The 19,733-nt window shown below is 42.8% G+C and overlaps 1 protein-coding gene across 1 annotated transcript in view; it reads right to left on the bottom strand.

Annotated features, from left to right (window-relative positions):
• Positions 1–3,166: 3,166 nt before the first annotated feature.
• LOC137346638 (myeloperoxidase-like) overlaps positions 3,167–19,733 on the bottom strand; it is a 66,033-nt gene continuing 49,466 nt past the window's right edge. The window contains exons 13-15 of the mRNA XM_068010258.1: positions 18,705–18,910; positions 10,656–10,817; positions 3,167–4,619 (exon numbers count right to left, since the gene is read on the bottom strand). Coding sequence (XP_067866359.1) covers positions 4,468–4,619; positions 10,656–10,817; positions 18,705–18,910 — 520 coding nt within the window. The 3' untranslated portion in view covers positions 3,167–4,467. The remainder of the gene's footprint in view (positions 4,620–10,655; positions 10,818–18,704; positions 18,911–19,733) is intronic.

Below are 19,733 nucleotides of genomic sequence, written 5' to 3'. Positions count from 1 at the left end.
AAGATGGCAGAAAAATGGCAGATGGAGTTTAATCCGGACAAATGTGAGGTAATGCATTTTGGAAGGTCTAATACAGGTGGGAAGTATATAGTAAATGGCAGAACCCTTAGGAGTATTGACAGGCAGAGAGATCTGGGTGTACAGGTCCACAGATCACTGAAAGTGGCAATGCAGGTGGATAAGGTAGTCAAGAAGGCATACGGCATGCTTGCCTTCATCGGTCGGGGCATAGAGTATAAAAATTGGCAAGTCATGCTGCAGTTGTACAGAACCTTAGTGAGGCCAGTCTTGGAATATTGTGTACAATTCTGGTTGCCCCACTACCAGAAGGATGTGGAGGCTTTGGAGAGGGTACAGAAGAGGTATACCAGGAATAAAAACAAGAAATGCTGGAATCACTCAGCAGGTCTGGCAGCATCTGTGGAAAGAGAAGCAGAGTTAACGTTTCGGGTCAGTGACCCTTCATCGGAACTGACAAATATTAGAAAAGTCACAGATTATAAGCAAGTGAGGTGGGGGTGGGGCAAGAGATAACAAAGGAGGTCTAGATTGGACCAGGCCACATAGCTGACCAAAAGGTCACGGAGCAAAGGCAAACAATATGTTAATGGTGTGTTGAAAGACAAAGCATTAGTACAGATTAGGTGTAAATACACTGAATATTGAACAGCAGCAAGTGCAAACCTGAAAAAAAACAGTGGGTAAGCAAACTGAACAAACAAAGATGAAATGAAATAAATGCAAAATAAAAAAATTATAAAAAATGTAAAAAAGAATGTTTAAAAAAAGGAAGAAAAAATAACTGAAAATGAAAGTAAAATGGGGGGCTGTCATGCTCTGAAATTATTGAACTCAATGTTCAGTCCGGCAGGCTGTAGTGTGCCTAATCGGTAAATGAGATGCTGTTCCTCGAGCTTGCGTTGATGATCACTGGAACACTGCAGCAATCCCAGGACAGAGATGTGAGCATGAGAGCAGGGGGGAGTGTTGAAATGGCAAGCAACCGAAAGCTCAGGGTCCTGCTTGCGGACTGAGCGGAGATGTTCCGCAAAGCGGTCACCCAGTCTGCGCTTAGTCTCCCCAATGTAGAGGAGACCACACTGTGAGCAGCGAATACAGTATACTACATTGAAAGAAGTACAAGTAAATCGATGCTTCACCTGAAAGGAGTGTTTGGGACCTTGGATAGTGAGGAGAGAGGAGGTAACTGGGCAGGTATTACACCTCCTGCGATTGCAGGGGAAGGTGCCCTGGGACGGGGACGAGGTGGTGGGGGTAATGGAGGAGTGGACCACGGTGTCGCGGAGGGAACGATCCCTTCGGAATGCTGACGGGAAGGGAGGGGAAGATGCGACTGGTAGTGGCATCATGCTGGAGGTGGCGGAAATGGCGGAGGATGATCTTTTGGATATGGAGGCTGGTGGGGTGAAAAGTGAGGACAAGGGGAACCCTGTCGCGGTTCTGGGAGGGAGGGGAAGGGGTGAGGGTAGAGGTGCGGGGAATGGGTCGGACACGGTTGAGGGCCCTGTCAACCACAGTGGGGGGAAATCCTCGGTTGAGGAAAAAGGTATACCAGGATGTTGCCTGGTCTGGAGGGTATTAGCTATGAGGAGAGGTTGGATAAACTCGGATTGTTTTCACTGGAACGACGGAGGTGGAGGGGCGACCTGATAGAGGTTTACAAAGTTATGAGTGGCATGGACAGAATGGATAGTCAGAAGCTTTTTCCCAGGGTGGAAGAGTCAGTTACTAGGGGACATAGGCTTAAGGTGCAAGGGGCAAAGTTTAGAGGGGATATGCGAGGCAAGTTTTTTTTACATAGACGGTGGCGAGTGCCTGGAACTTGCTGCAGAGGGAGGTGGAGGAAGCAGGTACGATAGCGACGTTTAAGAGGCATCTTGACAAATACATGAATAGAATGGGAATAGAGGGATACGGACCCCAGAAGTGCAGAAGGTTTTAGTTTAGACAGGCATCATGATCGGCGCAGGCTTGGAGGGCCGAATGGCCTGTTCCTGTGCTGTACTGTCCTTTGTTCATTCCTTTTTATTGACTTTGCAGCAGTTAGATACAACTGAGTGGCTTGCTAGGCCATTTCAGAGGGCATGTAAGAGTCAACCACGTTGCTGTGGGTCTGGAGTCACCTGTAGGCCAGACCAGGTAAGGACAGCAGATTTCCTTCCCTGAAGGACATCAGTGAACCAGATGGGTTTTTATAACAATCAACAGTGTTTTCATGGCCATCATTAGACTAGCTTTTTAATTCCAGTTTTTTATTAATTGAATTCAAATTCCACTTCTGCTGTGGTGGGATTCAAACCCATGTCCCCAGAGCAATACCCTGGGTATTGGACAATACCACTATGCCACTGCCTCCCCTTCAGGCACCTCATTTTTAGGTCTGCCTGGCGCTGCTCCTGGTATGCTCTCCTGAACTCCTCATTGAACCAGGGTTGATCCGCTGTCTTGTTGGTAATGGTAGAATGAGGGATATGCCCGTCCAGGAGGTTGGAGATTGTGGTTGAATAAAGTTCCGCTACTGCTGATGGTCCACAGCACTTCATAGATGCCCAGTTTTGAGCTCCTAGATCTGTTCTGAATCTATCCCATTTACCACGGTGGTACTGCTTCTGTCTAATTGTCTTACTGGTAAATAAGTATATCAGTTTTAGTTTGAATGTAGCAAAGTGCCATTTTCTGCCTTTCAGATTATACAACAGGGTATAGTGGTCATCCTCTGAATTATACAGTAATAATGGATAATTGTAGGTTTCATTGTGCACTTTCACACTCACGATATGAATACAAGTAGATTCCAGCTTATAGCCTCGATCTACTCCTTGTGGAATCCACCTTTGTGAGATTAAATAAAAATATTACGAGAAAGCCAGAATCATAAAATTTGATTTGTATATCATTATATCCTTTGTTAACTTGCATACTAGTTAGCTTCTTTTCTACTGTTCCTGGGAAGTTGCCAGTTGAGTCACAGGACCAAGAGAGAGCAAAACAGTTTGCAGGGTACAGGTGTGGCATTTTAAAATTTGGGAAATGAAGGAAGAAAGGAGGAAGAGAGGGAAATCTTATCTATCAGAACGAGTGAAATTCAGTACTGGTATGAACCATTTATTTGGGTCACGTCAAACATAAAGAACTGGATCGGAGACACTTGGTTGCTGCTACTTTATTTTACTAATTCTACACAAGCAAAGAAAATCACAGCAAAAGAACTGTCATTATTGTTATGATTAGAATGGCAGAGCATTAGTTGGGAACACAGCACACCAAAGCAAACTCAGTTTACTGAATTACAATAATGTCTAGTTCTTGGAAATACTTTGTATTTATCACATTCCTCAGGCCATCATATTCAACTGAACTTCAGTCACGATTATACGATTATGTAGGCAAATGAAATAGCCAATTTGTACCTCGCCAATTATCACAAACAGCAGATGACGTTAATGGCCCAGAATTCATGGTCATAATGATGGTGAAACTGTCAGTTTAACGTATAATTATCTAATTGAAAACATATCTGAAAATGCAGCATCTGATTGCTGCATTGGAGCGTCATGCCCAGAGTTTCCAACACTTCTGTTCTACTGTAGTTGAGCTTCCTGCCTCAAGAATCACAAATGCCTTATTGGTTTGGAAGGTTCTGGAGGAGGGGAGCAGTGGTGGGTTGATTTCATGCAGTAGAATACCATTTTCAGAGAAAATATTTTATACAGCACTCTCCCGCACACCATGGGTGTTTGGAATCAATCCTCTGCAATGGGCCAGGGAAAGAGGAAGGGGAAAACTCTCACTACCACCTTCTCAAGGGAAAATAGGGATGGGCAATAAATGCAGCTCTTGCGAGCACCGCCAATATCCCATGAACAAATTAAAAAACAGACTCAATTTTCTGACTTGGTCCTTTGTTGAAAGGAGAATACAGCCAATCGTTACCATGCAACCAGCATGAGAGAAAAGGACAAATTCCATGAGATCACTATAACATCAAATTCTTCTCCAATTACACATCATCCTGACTTGGGGCACTTTCTTGATCATCATTGGATCAAAATGCTGAAACTCGCTCTCTCCACTATTGCAGGATTAGCTTCATCATGTGGATGGCAGTAGTTCTGGAAGCCAACCACTGCCTTTTCAGGGCATCTAGAAATGGGCAATAAATGCTGCCTTGTCAGTGTTGGTCACATTCCAGGATCTAATAAACAGGAAATATGAGGCCTGGAATCAGAGGATTTTGGTCCAGTGACTGAATATATTGTCAAAGGTCATCCTTTTGAGGGTAGAAAATGGGAAATCCCATAACATCTTGTTGAATATTTTTTCTGTATTTCAGCAGAGTACAGGCAGTGGCTGTGTTTTTATATTTACATTAAAGAACGATAAATCTCATCCCGAACAAGTACACATCTCCCTTATTGCATCTTCATAGTTATGAAAGATTTGGCTTTAGGTTGTAGCCCTATTGCCAGCTCCTGATCCAAACTTAGTTGTGTCATCGAGAAAATCTGTACCCGCTGCATCTTCTTTGGAGTCCGCTGATCTGGAGTCACTTCTACCTCCTTTTGAGCCCGTAATTCCATTCAAGTTTCCAGAAACTTCTGAAAATATTATTTAACATATTAGTGTGTACAACCCTCAACTGTGTCACATGCTGAAGTAAACAACAGCAAAATAATGTGGATGCTGGAAATCTGAAATAATCTGAAAAACATTTGGAAATTCTGCTACCCTGCTTCCTGTAAGGACTCTATTCCATTCTCCCAGTCTCTCTGTCTCATCTGCTCGGACGATGTCACCTTCCTCAGACAAGGACTCCAGACATCCCCCACTCTCTGCCGTGGTTAACAGGGCCCTCAACTGTGTCTGTTCCATTTCCCACACTTCAGCTCTCACCCCTCCCCCCAACTCTCCTCTTCCTCACCATCCTCCACATTTAATGGATCATCCTCTGCCATTTCTCACCTCCAGCATGATGTCATCACCAAACACATCATTCCCTTCTCTTTCAGCATTTCAAGGAACAGTTCCTTCTTCGACATCCTGAACCACTCCTCAATCACCTGCAATACGATGTCTCCTTCCCACGGCACCTTCCCATGCAAGTGCAGGAGGTTGTCTTTTTACCCACTGCCTTCTCACTGCTCAGGGCCTCAAAAACTCCTTCCAAGTGAAACAGCAATTTATTTGTACTTTTCTAAATTTAGTACTTTGTATTTGCTGCTCACAATGTGATCTCCTCTACACCGGGGAGACCAAACATAGACTGGGTTTGCAGAAAACGTCCATTTGGTCTTCAAGCTAGATCCCGAGCTAGAGGTCACCTATCATTTTAATTCTCTGCCCTACTCCCACTCTGACCTCTCTGTTCTCGGCGTCCCACAGTGTTCCAGTGCAGCTCAATGGCAAAGCGAGGAACAGCACCTCATCTTTTGATTAGGCACTTTACAGCCTTATGGATTGAACACTGAGTTCCGCAACTTCAGGTCATAAACCCTGCCACCATTTCTTTTTAGAACTCTAACCTTGTGTGTTGGACAGTGTGAATATAACCAGGTATATCAGAGAGTGTTAGATATGCATTCTCTGAAATGCAGCGTACATCGGAACATTGTACTTAGGAGCAGGAGTAGGCCATTTGGCCCTTCAAGCTTGCTCTGCCATTTGATAAGATTGTGGTTGATCTGGTTGTGGTCTCAACTCCACTTTCCTGTCTGGCCCCACTTAACCTTTGACTCCCTTGTCAGTCAAAAATCTATCTAACTCAGCCTTGAATAAATTCAATCACCCAGCCTCCACTGCTTTCTGGGGAAGGAATTCCACAGACTAATGACCCTTTGAGAAAACAAAATTACCCTTATCTCCACCTTAAAAGGGAGACCTCTTAGTCTTAAATTGTGTACCCTAGTTCTAATCTCCCCTACAAGAGGCAACATCCTCCCGGTATCCACTCTATCAAGTCCCCTAAGGATCTTATTGAAACATATAAGATCAACTCTCATTCTTCAAACCTCCAACAGTATAGGCCCAACCTGTTCAACCTGTCTTCATAAGGTAAGCCCTTCATCCCTGGAATTAGTCGAGTGAACCATCTCTGAACTGCTTCTAAAGCAATTATATCCTTTTTCCAATAAGGAGACCAAAACAGTACACAGTACTCCAGATGTGGCCTCACCAAGGTCCTGTACAGCTGCTGTAAAACTTCCCTCCCTTTATACTCGATTCCCTTGCAATAAACGGCAACATTCCATTTGCCTTCCTAATCACTTGCTGTAACTGCATATTAACATTTTGTGATTCATGTTCCAGGACACCGAAATCCCTTTAAACCACTGAGTTCTGCAGTCTCTCTCCATTTGAATAGTATAACTTTTTTATTCTTCCTGCCAAAGAGGACAAGTTTACATTTTCCCACATTCTACTCCATCTGCCAAATTTTTGCCCACTCACTTAACCTATCTATACCCTTTTCTAGACCTTTAACCTCCTCTTGACAACTTATTTTCCTTCCTATCTTGGTGTCATCAGCAAGTGGGTATACACTGGATTTGGATTTGGCATATATACATTGTTATAGGGTGAAATCTCATTCACAAAAGTTAACGAAAAGAGCATTAAAGTTGACAAAAATTACACATTTTACAGTAAACACGGTGAAGTGGGTTGGTATTGACTTTAGATAAGCAAGAGTGGATTAGAGTCAAATGTGAAGTTTACTTCCCACTCGGTCCAGAACTCTAAACTATGAAATTTCCTGCCATGGAATAGTTGAGCAAGTAATTGTAAAGCAACAATGCATTTGAAACTCTGTATGGACACTGCCTCTGTATCATCTAAAATCCTGTTGCATATTTTAGGGAAAGTCAATTCTTTGCCAGTTGTAAGAGTTGCTGAAGTTAAAGAGTTAATTCTTCCAATCTAAACAGACCAATGCTACTGAAATGCTAGAGTTTTCTCTTATTTGTTCATGGGATGTGAGCATCACTGTTAAGACCAGCATTTGTTGCCCATCCCTAATTACCCTTGAGAAGGTGGTGCTGAGTTGCATTCTTGTACTGTTGCAGTCCACATGGTGTAGGTACACCCACAGTGCTGTTAAGAAGGGAGGTCCAGGTTTTTGATCCAGTGATAGTGAAGAAACGGCAATATAGTTCCAGGTCAAGATGGTGTGTGGCTTGGGCTTGGAGTGGAACCTGCAGGAGATGGTGTTCCCATGTGTCTGTTGCACTTGTCCTTCCAGGTGGTAGAGGTCGCGGGTTTGGAAGGTGCTGTCGAAAGAGCCTTGGCGAGTTGCTGCAGTACATCTTGTAAATGGTACACACTGCTGCCACTGTGTGTCAGTGGTGAAGGCGGTGCCGGTTGAAGGTGGTGAATGGGGTGCCAGTCAAGCAGGCTGCATTGTCTTGAATGGTGTCGAGCTTCATGAGTGTTGTTGGAGCCACACTCATCCAGGCAAGTGGAGAGTATTCCATTACACTCCTGACCTGTGCCTTGTAGATGGTGGACAGGCACTGGGGAAACCCGAGATGAGTTATTCGCCACAGAATTCCCAGCCTCTGACCTGTTCTTGTAGCCACAGAATTTATGTGGCTGCTCCAGTTCAGTTTCTGGTCAATGGAACCCCCCAGAATGTTGATGGTGTAGGATTCAGCGATGGTAATGCCATTGAACATTGAGGGGAGATGGTTAGAATTTATTTTTTGGGAGATGGTTATTACCTAGCACTTGTGTGGCATGATTGTTACTTGCCACTTATCAACCCAAGCTTGAATGTTGTCCAGGTCTTGCATGCAGACAAGAACTGCTTCAGCATCTGATGAATTGCAAATGATAGTGAACACTGTAATAATCAGCGAACATCCCCACTTCTGACCTTATGATGAAGGGAAGATCATTGATGAAGCAGCTGAAGATGGTTGGGCCTGGGATACTGCCCTGAGGAACTCCTGCAGCAATGTCCTGGTGCTGAGATGATTGGCCTCCAACAACCACAACCATCTACCTTTGTGTTAGGTATGACTCCAACTAGTGGGGAGGTTTCCCCTGATTATCATTGACTTCAATTTCGCTAGGGCTCCTTGATGGTCAAATGGTGCCTTGATGTCAAAAGGGCATCCACTCTCTCCTCAGCTCTTGAATTCAGCTCTTTTGTCCATTTTTGGACCAAGGCTGTAATGAGATCTGGAACCAAGTGGCCCTGGTGGAACCCAAACAGAACAATGTTGAGCAGGTTATTGCTGAGTAAGTGCCGCTTGATAGCACTGACAACGACACCTTCCATGACTTTACTGATGATTGAGAGTAAACTGATGGGGTGGTAATTGGCCGGATTGGATTTGGTGGACAGAACATACCTGGGCAGTTTTCCACATTCTCAGGTAGATGCTAGTCTTGTAGCTGTACTGGAACAGCTTGGTTAATTCTGGAGCACAAATCTTCAGTACCAGAGCCCATAGTCTTTGCTGTATCCAACGCCTTCAGCTGTTTCTTGCTATCACATGGAATGAATCATATTGGCTGCAGACTGGCATCTGTGATGCTGGAGACCTCAGGAGGCCGAGGTGGACCATCCACTCGGGACTTCTGGCTGAAGATGCTTGCAAATGCTTCAGCCTTGTCTTTTGTGCTGGGCTCCCTCATCGAGGATTGGGATATTTGTAGAGCCTCCTCCTCCAATTAGTTGTTTAATTGTCCACCATCATTCACAATTGGACGTGGAAGGACTGCAGAGCTTTGATCTGCTCAGTTGGCTGTGGGATTGTTTTTCTATTCCTATCACATGCTGCTTCTGCTGTTTGGTATGCATGCAGTCCTGTGTTGGCACCTCATTTTTAGGTATGCCTCAGGCTGCTCCTGGTTTGCTCTTCTGCGCTCCTCATTGAACTAATGTACATCCCCTGGCTTGATGGTAATGGTAGGGCAAGGGCCATGAGGTTACATATTGTGTTTGAATACAATTCTGCTGCTACTGATGGCTGAGATTGTCTCATGGATGCCCAATTTTGAGCTGCTAGATCTTTTCTGAATCTATCCCACTTAGCACACGGTAGTGTCACACAACATGGAGCGTGCCCTCAGTGTGAAGACAGGACTTCGTCGCCACAAGGACTCCTACCAGTACTGTCATAGATAGATGCATCTGCAACAGGTAGATTGCTAACGAAGAGGACAAGTAGGTTTTTCCCTTTTGTTGGAAAAAATTTGTCAGTACGGGTAGAACAAAAGGGAGATTTATTTCATGGGTCTTGGATAGATAACCTTAGCTGCGAGAAGACATTTTTCTACCTCTCTCTTTAAGTCACTTTTTAAAATCTACCTCTGAGCAATTTTGATCACCAATCCTAATATCACTTTGTGTGGCTTATAATGCTTCTATGTGTGCCCTAGGACATTTGACTACATTCAAGGTGCTCTATAAATTCAAGTTATTGTTGATGATTGATGTGGACACTGGGTCCCTCAAAGTGAAAGTGTTCTACTTCCCAGAAATAACATTTCTCACTTCAATCAGCCCAAACTTTGCAAAGAAGAAAAGAAATCCACTGAACACTGTCACACCAACGTACTTTGTTAAATGATAATTTTCTTTAACCCACTGACTGGAGATCTGAATTTGTATTTTTTAAAGAAATTTAAAAAGGAACAGATAAAAGATGACTTTGCTAGCAGCTTAAGATGGGCACCTAATTTGCAACACTGTATCCTACATTGCAAGGCCTGTGAGGAGGCAGACGAAATGTCTGCTCATCCCAGCAAGAACCAAGACCCAGGAAGTTTAAGGGAACTACTTGTTCTTTGCCTTTAGCAAAAAGAAATACTGCTAACTACAATGCTTGAATCACTGAGTGACTGTCATGTTACAAGCCCCTTCCCATCTATGGTTTTAAGCTGGTGTTTCTCTGCAGCAGCAAGGAGAAGCAATCTGGACTCTGACACATGCAGACCCCAAGTGGGGGCCCCTTCTCTCTCTCTTGATTCCAGCTTGCAAGCTTCAAATCCTGTCTGTTGATTGACCACCTTTGCATATTCCGGCTACAAACCCCTTTGGAGGAAATCATCCGCATCGATGTCTCCAAGAGACCTACCAAATTGGTCATCTATCTCTTCAAACTAAAAGCCTCAAGTCTACTGAATTCAACTAGAAGCCAACTGAATCACCAAACTCCACAGACTGTATACTTTGTTTCTATGGACTCTAACTCAACAAATCTACCCTTCCCCACTCTGTAACCTATTTGTGTGTGCAAACCTCTAGTTAGTGTGTGTGTGTGTGTGTGTATAAGTGAAAGTTGGTGGATAGTTTATTATTTTTATTAGTTCGGTTTAGGTACAATAAAAAGTTAACCTCTTTCTTTGTTAAACTTTAGCAAACCTTTCCAATTGGTTCTTGTTATGATCACCTACCTGAATTGGCCAGTGCATCCACTTTAGGAAAGAATTAAACCTGCGTGATCAAACAAGGAGTGGGAGAAAGGGGGAAGCCCTTTGACCTCTCCTCACTTGATTGTAACACCAACATGCTGGCTCTAACCATTTTCTTTATTTGCTTGTAAGTTGGCAGACAGTTTGGTAAGGTTTGGCTAAAGGTAAGATGACTGTTTAGTTTCAAGCTTTTTGCACTGGATTTTGGTTCTTACCTATACAGCTAGGTGGTGCAGAGTTCCACTGTCCATTACTTAGACATTTTATCGTATCCCCTCCCGCCAGCTTGAATCCAGACTCACAGGTGTACCTGACCGAGGATGTACAGATCGAGAAATGGGCGTGAGCGACAACAGGAATGGAGCCGCAGGGAGTCACTGTAAAAGGGAACAAACAGAAGCTGTCAGGAGAGGGAGGTATAGAGATACAAGGAACATTTAAGCAAGTATTTGTGAAACAACAATGTATTTCTAAACCCTGTCCTCAGTATGGACACTGCCTCTGTATAATCTAAAATGCAGTTGCATATTTTAGGGAAATTGAATACATTAATTGCCATTGTAAGAGTTGCAGAAGTTAAAGGGTTAATTCTTCCCATCTAAACAGACCAATGTTACTGAAACACTAGAGTGAGAAACTGTCAGCACAGACAGAACAAAAGGGAGACTTGGACTGATAACATCTTCTCATAGTTCAGGTTATCAGTATCGCATTCCTTCTGGGTGATTTATATTCTGGGTGAAAAGGAGGGGAATTAGAATTAATTGGAATTGAGATTTTGTAAAGCAAATTAAAATTCTGAACTTCTACTTTCTAAGAAGGTTAGCTGAATGACATCTTTGAAATTGATTCATTTGGTTGACTTTGCCAGTGTAATTGGTCTGGTCACCTGAAGTGGGATTCCATGTTCAGTCAGATATCAATCACTTAATCAGGTTTTTAAAAAAAGGGATTTAGAGAGTAAAGAAGAGAAAATTTTGGAGTTGAACAAGTGAGGTTAACAAAGGACAGGACAGAAGCTGTATATAAGGAAGAAGATCATGACAGACAATGGGATGTCACAGATGTAGCTTAAAATGTCACAGCCAAAGGCAGAACCACCATTACAGCCAGCCTGTACCTAAGAGAGAGAGGTTGTATGCTTTTATGTAGTCACCCAAAGGACAGCTTATCAATCCAAGGTTTTTAATATATTATGCAATTATCATTGGTTAGCTACTATGATAGGGAACTTATTTAATATCTAGCAAATTAGGCATTGGGATTAAGAATGTATTATATAACATAAATGTAGAATATTGGGTTTGGGGATTTTTATACAGACTAGTGGGTCTTCCTAGGCATTACACATGAAGAGTTAGGACAGGTGAAGTGTGGTTAGATGCTGGGGCTAATTGGTCTAGTGTGTGGACACATAATGTAGGCTCAATTTCAAAGTCTTTATCTGTATATTTCCATGATAAGTTCTTATGTTCCTATTTATAATGGAAACTGGTTATGTAAATATGTCACACTGTAATAACACCCAACTGCTACTGCAATAGAGAAATACCCGGAAAGCAATGTGGGAAAAATATTTGTTGGGCACACAGAAACATGCAAGGGGCAAATAGGTAAAAAAACAAAATTTGAAACATCAAAATGTTAAAGAATCGAAAACTTAGCTCACCACTTACCTCCCAGAAATGTAGGTGAGTGCAACTTTCCATTACTTCAGCTTGAATTATTAATTAATTGAGTAAAAAAAGATTGTACAGAGATGGCAGGGCTGGTGGTGTGCTGCAACTGCAGCATGTGGGAATCTGTGGAATGCACTGCAATTCTGGACAACCATGTCTGTAGTAAGTGTCTGCAGAATTGCTGAGCTGGAGACTGAGTTGCAGACATTGCAGAGCATCGGGGAGGGGGGGAGACTTACCTGGACACTTTGTTCCAGGAGGTAGTCACACCCCTCAGAGTAGGGAGAACATTAGAGATGGCCAATGGTCTGGGACAGGAGGGTGTGACTGCGAGTGAGGCAGGTAGGGGGAATCGGCATGTAGTGATGGAGGAGCCTCGGCACCTGACCTTGTCCAACTGGTACGAGGTCCTTGCTACCTATGTGGATGAAGAGAAGGACTGCAAGGGAAATAAGTGGACTGACCATGGCACCATGGTGAAAGATGCCATTCCAGTGGGGGGAGTGAATAGGAATGTGGTAGTGATAAGAGACAATATAGTCAGAGGGTTAGATATTGTTCTCTGTAGCTGCGACCGGGAGCTCCGATGGCTATGTTGCCTGCCAGGTGCTAGTTCTAAGGACATCTCCTCGTGGCTGGAGAGGAACCTGGAGTGGGAGGGGGAGGATCCAGTTGTTGTGGTCCATGTGGGAACCAATGACATTGGTAGAACCAGAAATGATGTTCTGTTTAGAGAATTTGAGGAGTTAAGCTCCAAACTAAAATGCAGAACATCAAAGGTAATTTTTTTTTTAAAGAGATACAGCACTGAAACAGGCCCTTCGGCCCACCGAGTCTGTGCCGACCATCAACCACCCATTTATACTAATCCTACACTAATTCCATATTCCTACCACATCCCCACCTGTCCCTATATTTCCCTACCACCTACCTATACTAGGGGCAATTTATAATGGCCAATTTACCTATCAACCTGCAAGTCTTTGGCATGTGGGAGGAAACCGGAGCACCCGGAGGAAACCCATGCAGACACAGGGAGAACTTGCAAACTCCACACAGCAAGTACTCAGAATTGAACCCGGGTCGCTGGAGCTGTGAGGCTGCGGTGCTAACCACTGCGCCACTGGATTGTTACCTGAGCCACATGAAAATTGGTACAGGGACAAGAAGATCAGAAAACTAAATGCATAGCTCCAAGAGTGTTGTGGGAAGAAGGGGTTTCGATTCTTAGGGCACTGGCATCAGTACTCAGGGAAGAGGGAGTTATTCTGTTGGGATGGGCTTCACTTGAACCGGGCTGGAACCAGTGTTCTGGCCAATCACATAACTAGGGCCGTGGACAGGGCTTTAAACTAACAGGAAATTGGGAGGGGGTGCTGTGGGCAGGAGGGTTTGGGTAAAGGGAAATCTAGAAATCCAAAGAGAGGGGTCAGGGCATCAGAGCAGGATAGTGATGTGGGTAACTTCCAACAGGACGGGACAGGAAGGAAGAGAAAGCTAACAAAAATTGTACATTGGCAAATAAGGTCATTGCAGGGAATAAAATGAAATTGAAATTCCTTTATCTGAATGCATGAAGCATTTGTAATAAGACAGATGAACTAATGGCACGAATAGAGGTAAATGATGTAGATCTAATTGCCATTACCGAGACATGGTTACAAGGAGATCAAGGGCGGCACAGTGGCGCAGTGGTTAGCACCGCAGCCTCACAGCTCCAGGGACCCGGGTTCGATTCCAGGTACTGCCTGTGTGGAGTTTGCAAGTTCTCCCTGTGTCTGCGTGGGTTTTCTCCGGGTGCTCCGGTTTCCTCCCACAAGCCAAAAGACTTGCAGGTTGATAGGTAAATTGGCCATTATAAATTGTCACTAGTGTAGGTAGGTGGTAGGGAAATATAGGGACAGGTGGGGATGTTTGGTAGGAATATGGGATTAGTGTAGGATTAGTATAAATGGGTGGTTGATGTTCGGCACAGACTCGGTGGGCCGAAGGGCCTGTTTCAGTGCTGTATCTCTCTCAAGGTTGGGAAATAAACATCCCAGGGCACACATTATTTTGGACAGACAAACAGAATGTCAAAGGAGGAGGGCTAGCCCTGATAGTAAAGGATGGCAAAAGGACATTAATAAGAAGGGAACTGGCCTCAGATGATCATGAAGTAGAATCAGTTTGGGTGGAAATTAGGAAATTAGATGTCAGAAAACACTGGTGGGAGTAATTTACAGGTCCCCTAACAGTAGTTATATTATTGGACAGAACAATAAATGAGAAATTATTGGAGCATGTACTAAAAGGTAACGTATTAATTGTGGGGGATTTTATTCTGCATATAGGCTGGGACAATCAAATTGGTAACAGTGGTCTAGATGATGAATCTGTAGAATGCTTTCATGACAGTTTCTTGGAGCAATACGTTGTCGAACTGACTAGGGATAAAGGTATCTTAGATCTCATATTGTGTAATGAAGCATGGTTAATAAGCAACGTCATAGTAAAAGATCCACTGGGAAATAGTGATCATAATACCACTCAATTTCATGTTAGGTTTGAAAGTGATGCATTTCAATCACAAACAAGAATCTCAAACAAAGCCAATTATGAAGGTATGAGGGGAGAACTGGCTAAGGTTAATTGGGTAAATAGACTGGAAGGTATGGCAGTAATTGAACAATGGGAAACATTGAAAGAAACAATTCAAAGGATACAACAAAAGTACATTCCATTCAAAAACAAAAACTCATCCTGAAAGACCCATCCGTGGCTCACTCAGGAACTTAAGGAAAGTATTAGACTCAAAGAAGATGCTTACAATTTTACAAAAAAATAGTAGCAAGTCTGAGGATTGGGAATGTTTTAGAAACCAGCAAAAGGCCACCAAAAAGTTGATAAGAGAAAAAATAGAATGAGAGTAAACTAGCCAGCAATATGAAAACGGATTTTAAGAGCTTTTATAAAAGTACATAAAAAGGAAGAGAGTAGCTAAAGTAGACATTGGTCCCTTAGAGGCAGAGATAGGAGAAATCATCATGGGGAATGAGGAAATGGCAGAGGCATTGAACAAATCTTTTGTGTTGCCTTCACAGTAGAAGACACAAGTTCCATACCAGAAATAGGCAGTAACCTAGGGGCTAAAAAGAGTGAGGAAATTAAGGATATTGATATCAGTCAAGAAAAGGTATTGGAGAAACTTGAGGGACTAAAATCTGACAAGTCCCCAGGACCAGATGGCCTACTTCCTAGGGTCCTAAAAGAGATAGCAGCGGAGATAGTGGATGCGCTGGCTATGATTTTCCGGAATTCCTTCGATTCAGGAATGATCCTCTCTGATTGGAAGTTGTCAAATGTTATGCTGGTTTTCAAGAAATGAGGTAGAGAGAAAACAAGGAACTACAGGCCAGTTAGCCTAACATCAGTCGTTGGGAAGATGCTGGAAACTATAATTAAGGAAGTCTTAACATGGCACTTGGAAAAGCACAGTATGATTATAACAAGTCAACATAGTTTTACTAAAGGGAGATCCTGTTTGACAATTTAAAAAAAAAGTTTTTTTGAGGATGTAACTGGTAGGCTAGATAAAGGGAACCAGTAGATGTAGTATACCTGGATTTTCAAAAGGCAATTGATAAGGTGCCACATAAAAGATTAACAGGCAAGATAAGGGCTCATAGCGTTGGGGGTAATATATTAGTGTGGATAAAGGATTAGTTAACAGACAGGAAGCAGAGGGTGGGCATAAATGGGACATTTTCAAGTTGGCAGGCAGTGAATAGTGGGGTGCCTCAGTGCTGGGGCCTCAACTATTTACACTCTATATTAATGACTTGGATGAAGAGACAGAGAGCAATATATCTATGTTTGCTGATGATACAAAGCTTGGTGGAAAGGTAAGCTGCGGGGAGGATGTAGAGAGGCTACAATGAGATATAGGCAGGTTAAGTGAGTGGGCAACAAGATATACTTGCACTGGAGGCAGTGCAGCAAAGATTTAGTAAATTGGTCCCTGGGATGAGGGGATTGTCCTATGATGAGAGGCTGAGTAAATGGAGTATAATGTAGGGAAGTGTGAAGTTGTTCACTTTGGTCGTAAAAAAATAGAAAAGCAGAATATTTTTTAAAAGGTGTGAAACTGGTAAGCGTTGATGTTCAGAGAGATTTTGGGGTACTCGTACAAGGAATGCACAAAGTTAACATGCAGGTGCAACAGGCTATTAGGAAGGTAAATGGCATGTTGGCCTTTATTGCAAGGGGGTTGGTGTACAAGAATAAGGAAGTCTTACTAAAATTGTACAGGGCTTTGGTGAAACCACACCTGGAATACTGTGTGCAATTGTGGTCTCCACATTTAAGAAAAGATATGCTTGCACTGGAGGCAGTGCAGCAAAGATTTAGTAAACTGGTCACTGGGATGAGGGGGTTGTCCTATGAGGAGAGGCTGAGTAAATTGGGCCTATGTTCTCTGGAGTTTAGAAGAATGAGAGATGATCTAATTGAGACATACAAAATTCTGAAAGGGCTTGATAGGGTAGAAGCTGAGAGATTGTTCCCACTGGTCAGGAAATCTAGAACATGGGGTCACAGTCTCAGGATAAGGGGCTGATCATTCAGGACTGAGATGAGGAGAAATTACTTCACTCAAAGGGATGTGAATCTTTGGAATTCTCTATGCCAGAGGGTTGTGGAAGCTCCATCATTGAATACATTTAAGGCTGGGATAAATAGATTTTTGGTCTCGCAGGAAATCAAGAGTGGGCAGGAAAGTGGAATTGAAGCCCAAGATCAACCATGATCGTATTGAAGGCTGAGCAGGCTCCATGGGCCATATGGTCTACTTCTGCTCCTATTTCTTGTGTTCTTGTGAAAACCAACCTGGCTGAAAATAGGAGCTGACAGGATGGGGTGGGAGGGTGCACTGTTAACTGGTGGCTACAGACTGCATGCACATGGGAAGCAGTTTTTTCCACTGTGGGACACAATGTAATACTGTGGGTGGTATGCCAGCTTTAATGCTTAAAGTGCTATCACAGTGCCATAGACCTCACAGGTATTTGCAAAAACATGTAGACACATCCATGCTTTTGTTATCTTCAGACGCAACTATTCTGCTGTTCTCTGGACTGACCTCCCACCTCTGTAAACTTGAGCTCATCTAAAACTCTGCTTTCCATATCATAACTTGCACCAAGTCCTGTTCATAACCACCCCAGTACTTACTGACCTACATCGAATCAGGATCCACCAATGCCTCACAGCTGAAATTCTCATTCCTGTATTGTTAGTGAGCCTCGCATCTTCCTATCTCTAACTAGCAACCAGCCATTCAGCCCTCTGAGAACTCTGCGTTCCTCCAATTCTGACCTCTTGTGCAGCCCCACCTTTTGTCTTACCATTGACAGCTGTACCTTTAGCTGCCTAGGCCCTAAGCTCTGAAATTCCCACCTTAAACCTGATCATCTCTCTCTGCTCTTTTACGATGCTCCATTGAACCTACTTCTTTGACCAAGCTTTTGGTCACCTGTCTTAATGTCTCCTTCTTTGGCTCAAAGTCAATTTCTTTGTCTAATTATGCTTCTGTGAAGTTCCTCCCACCCCATCCTGTCAGCTCCTATTTTCAGCCAGGTTGATTTTCACAAGAACACAAGAAATAGGAGCAGAAGTGGACCATATGGCCCATGGAGCCTACTCCGCCATTCAATACGATCATGGTTGGTCTTGGGCTTCAATGGGATGTTTTACTATGTTTTACTTTAAAGGCAAGTTGTTGTTATAATTGGAATTCACATATAGGTTGGTTTATGTACGAAACTTTCAATGAAATGTGTGCCTCACATCTATTAAATAGATAATTTAAGTTAAATGTTGGGATTTAAAATTTATTGTCCTCACATAGTGAGCAATTGTGAAACAGGATCTGGTATACATTTCCTAAAGACTGGAGTGTTGACTAACACTTCCAGAACAGTGCTGGACATGTGTTATCAGTTCAACGGGCACCAAACGATTAAAAGACAAAAAAGAAAGTTGTGTTATCATTTTCAATTTGACAAGAGATAGTAGCAGAGCTTGTTTCAATATTCAATGATAGCTTTAGGAGTTTTATTTTACTTAACACTTAATAGTTTATATAACCCCTCTTTCCCAATTACATGTTCAATAATTATGTTGACAGCACAATATTCTCCGTACATCTCAAGTGTCTAGATTTATTCTGAACATTCTGACATTAAACATCACCACTGGTGAGAGCAGCAATGATGGACAAGGCAGCTGGGAGCCAGAAATCTGTCAATTCTACAGAAAGTTAAATGGCTGCCCACAGCTCCAATCTGATCTCCAACCCTTCACCACATTCCAGGGGATCAAGCTTGAGATTTTATATGAAAACAAAAGAATGTAATAAGAAAAGGCCACTGAATTGGGAGCCTCTGGCATCCAAATCTATTGCAGCACAAATCACATCAGCGTAGTCTTCAAAGCTATGGATCACCACCTTCTTACACCATCAGTCACTTGCTCTGTTTTAGGACAAACATAACGAACCCAAATGTCTTATGTCAGAATCTGAAGAAAGGTCCTACAGTGTCATACCATTCATCTTCTCCTTCCAGGCACTCAGGTCTACTAGTGGAATCTGAGTGCACCTGACATATCCTTCTGGGTATGGCCTGAACTTAAACACATCCCAAGGGACTTCTTCAATCCTGGTGTTATCACAGATTAATCTGGAAAATGAGATTTGCCAAAGAGCCTGCTGTTGGCTGGCAGTGAAGACTCCTTGGTTTTCCCACCAGAATCTAAAGCACAAAGAACAAGGCAAAAGATCATTTGGAAGGGTGTGAGCATTCTGGCCTACATTTATCTCTCAATAAATTCCAATAGAACAGATTAACTAGACATTGCTGCTTGTGGGACTATAGTGGGGAAAATTGCTAACTTAACAACAGTCACTATACAATGTAATTCATCTATGATAAAGTGTCTAGGACATTTCTGAGAGACATGGAAGGCATTATATCAATTCAACTTCTTTCTCTTTCTTGCAGTTTATAGCTGCTAGCATTGATGGCCATTGAGAACTAGTTTTCTCAGTTGCAGTTAGTGCATGGGCTCAAAAGACATTATATGGCAATACAATAAATAAATAATGTATTCAGATATGCTGAGATGCCTTTTATAGTTAAAATAGTCCAGTACATTGACTAATCTTGGTTGAGAATAAGGTGCTAAAATCGTCCAGCCATTTCAGTGAGCTCCTGTTGTTAGTTTGCTAGAACAGTCATAAACTCAGCTGGGACCAGAATATGCCAGGTTCTGATCACAGAATTGTATTGGCCATGTGAGTGTTGCAATTCCAGCTACTCCTGCAAGGCCTTTGATGTAAGCAGCAGGCAGGGCTAGAGGAAGGGATCCCGAAGTCAGCTGTTTACACTTCTCAACTGTCAGATGGGAGCTGGAGTAGAATCGGTGCAGATACACTTATTCTTACCTTTCCAAAGCTTGTGTGATTAAGGCATATGGGTCAAATATCAAATGGCAGTTCTGGTGGCGATAATGATGATAGAAATGGATACTAATTTTAGAAGTTAAAGTTGAAATGCCATTCTTAAAATGACAGTA

Source organism: Heterodontus francisci, chromosome 30 (genome assembly GCF_036365525.1).
Source record: "Heterodontus francisci isolate sHetFra1 chromosome 30, sHetFra1.hap1, whole genome shotgun sequence".
Classification (NCBI taxonomy): domain Eukaryota; kingdom Metazoa; phylum Chordata; class Chondrichthyes; order Heterodontiformes; family Heterodontidae; genus Heterodontus; species Heterodontus francisci.
The sequence above is the reverse complement of the archived record's forward strand: the minus strand, read 5'-3'. Positions and strand labels throughout refer to the sequence as shown.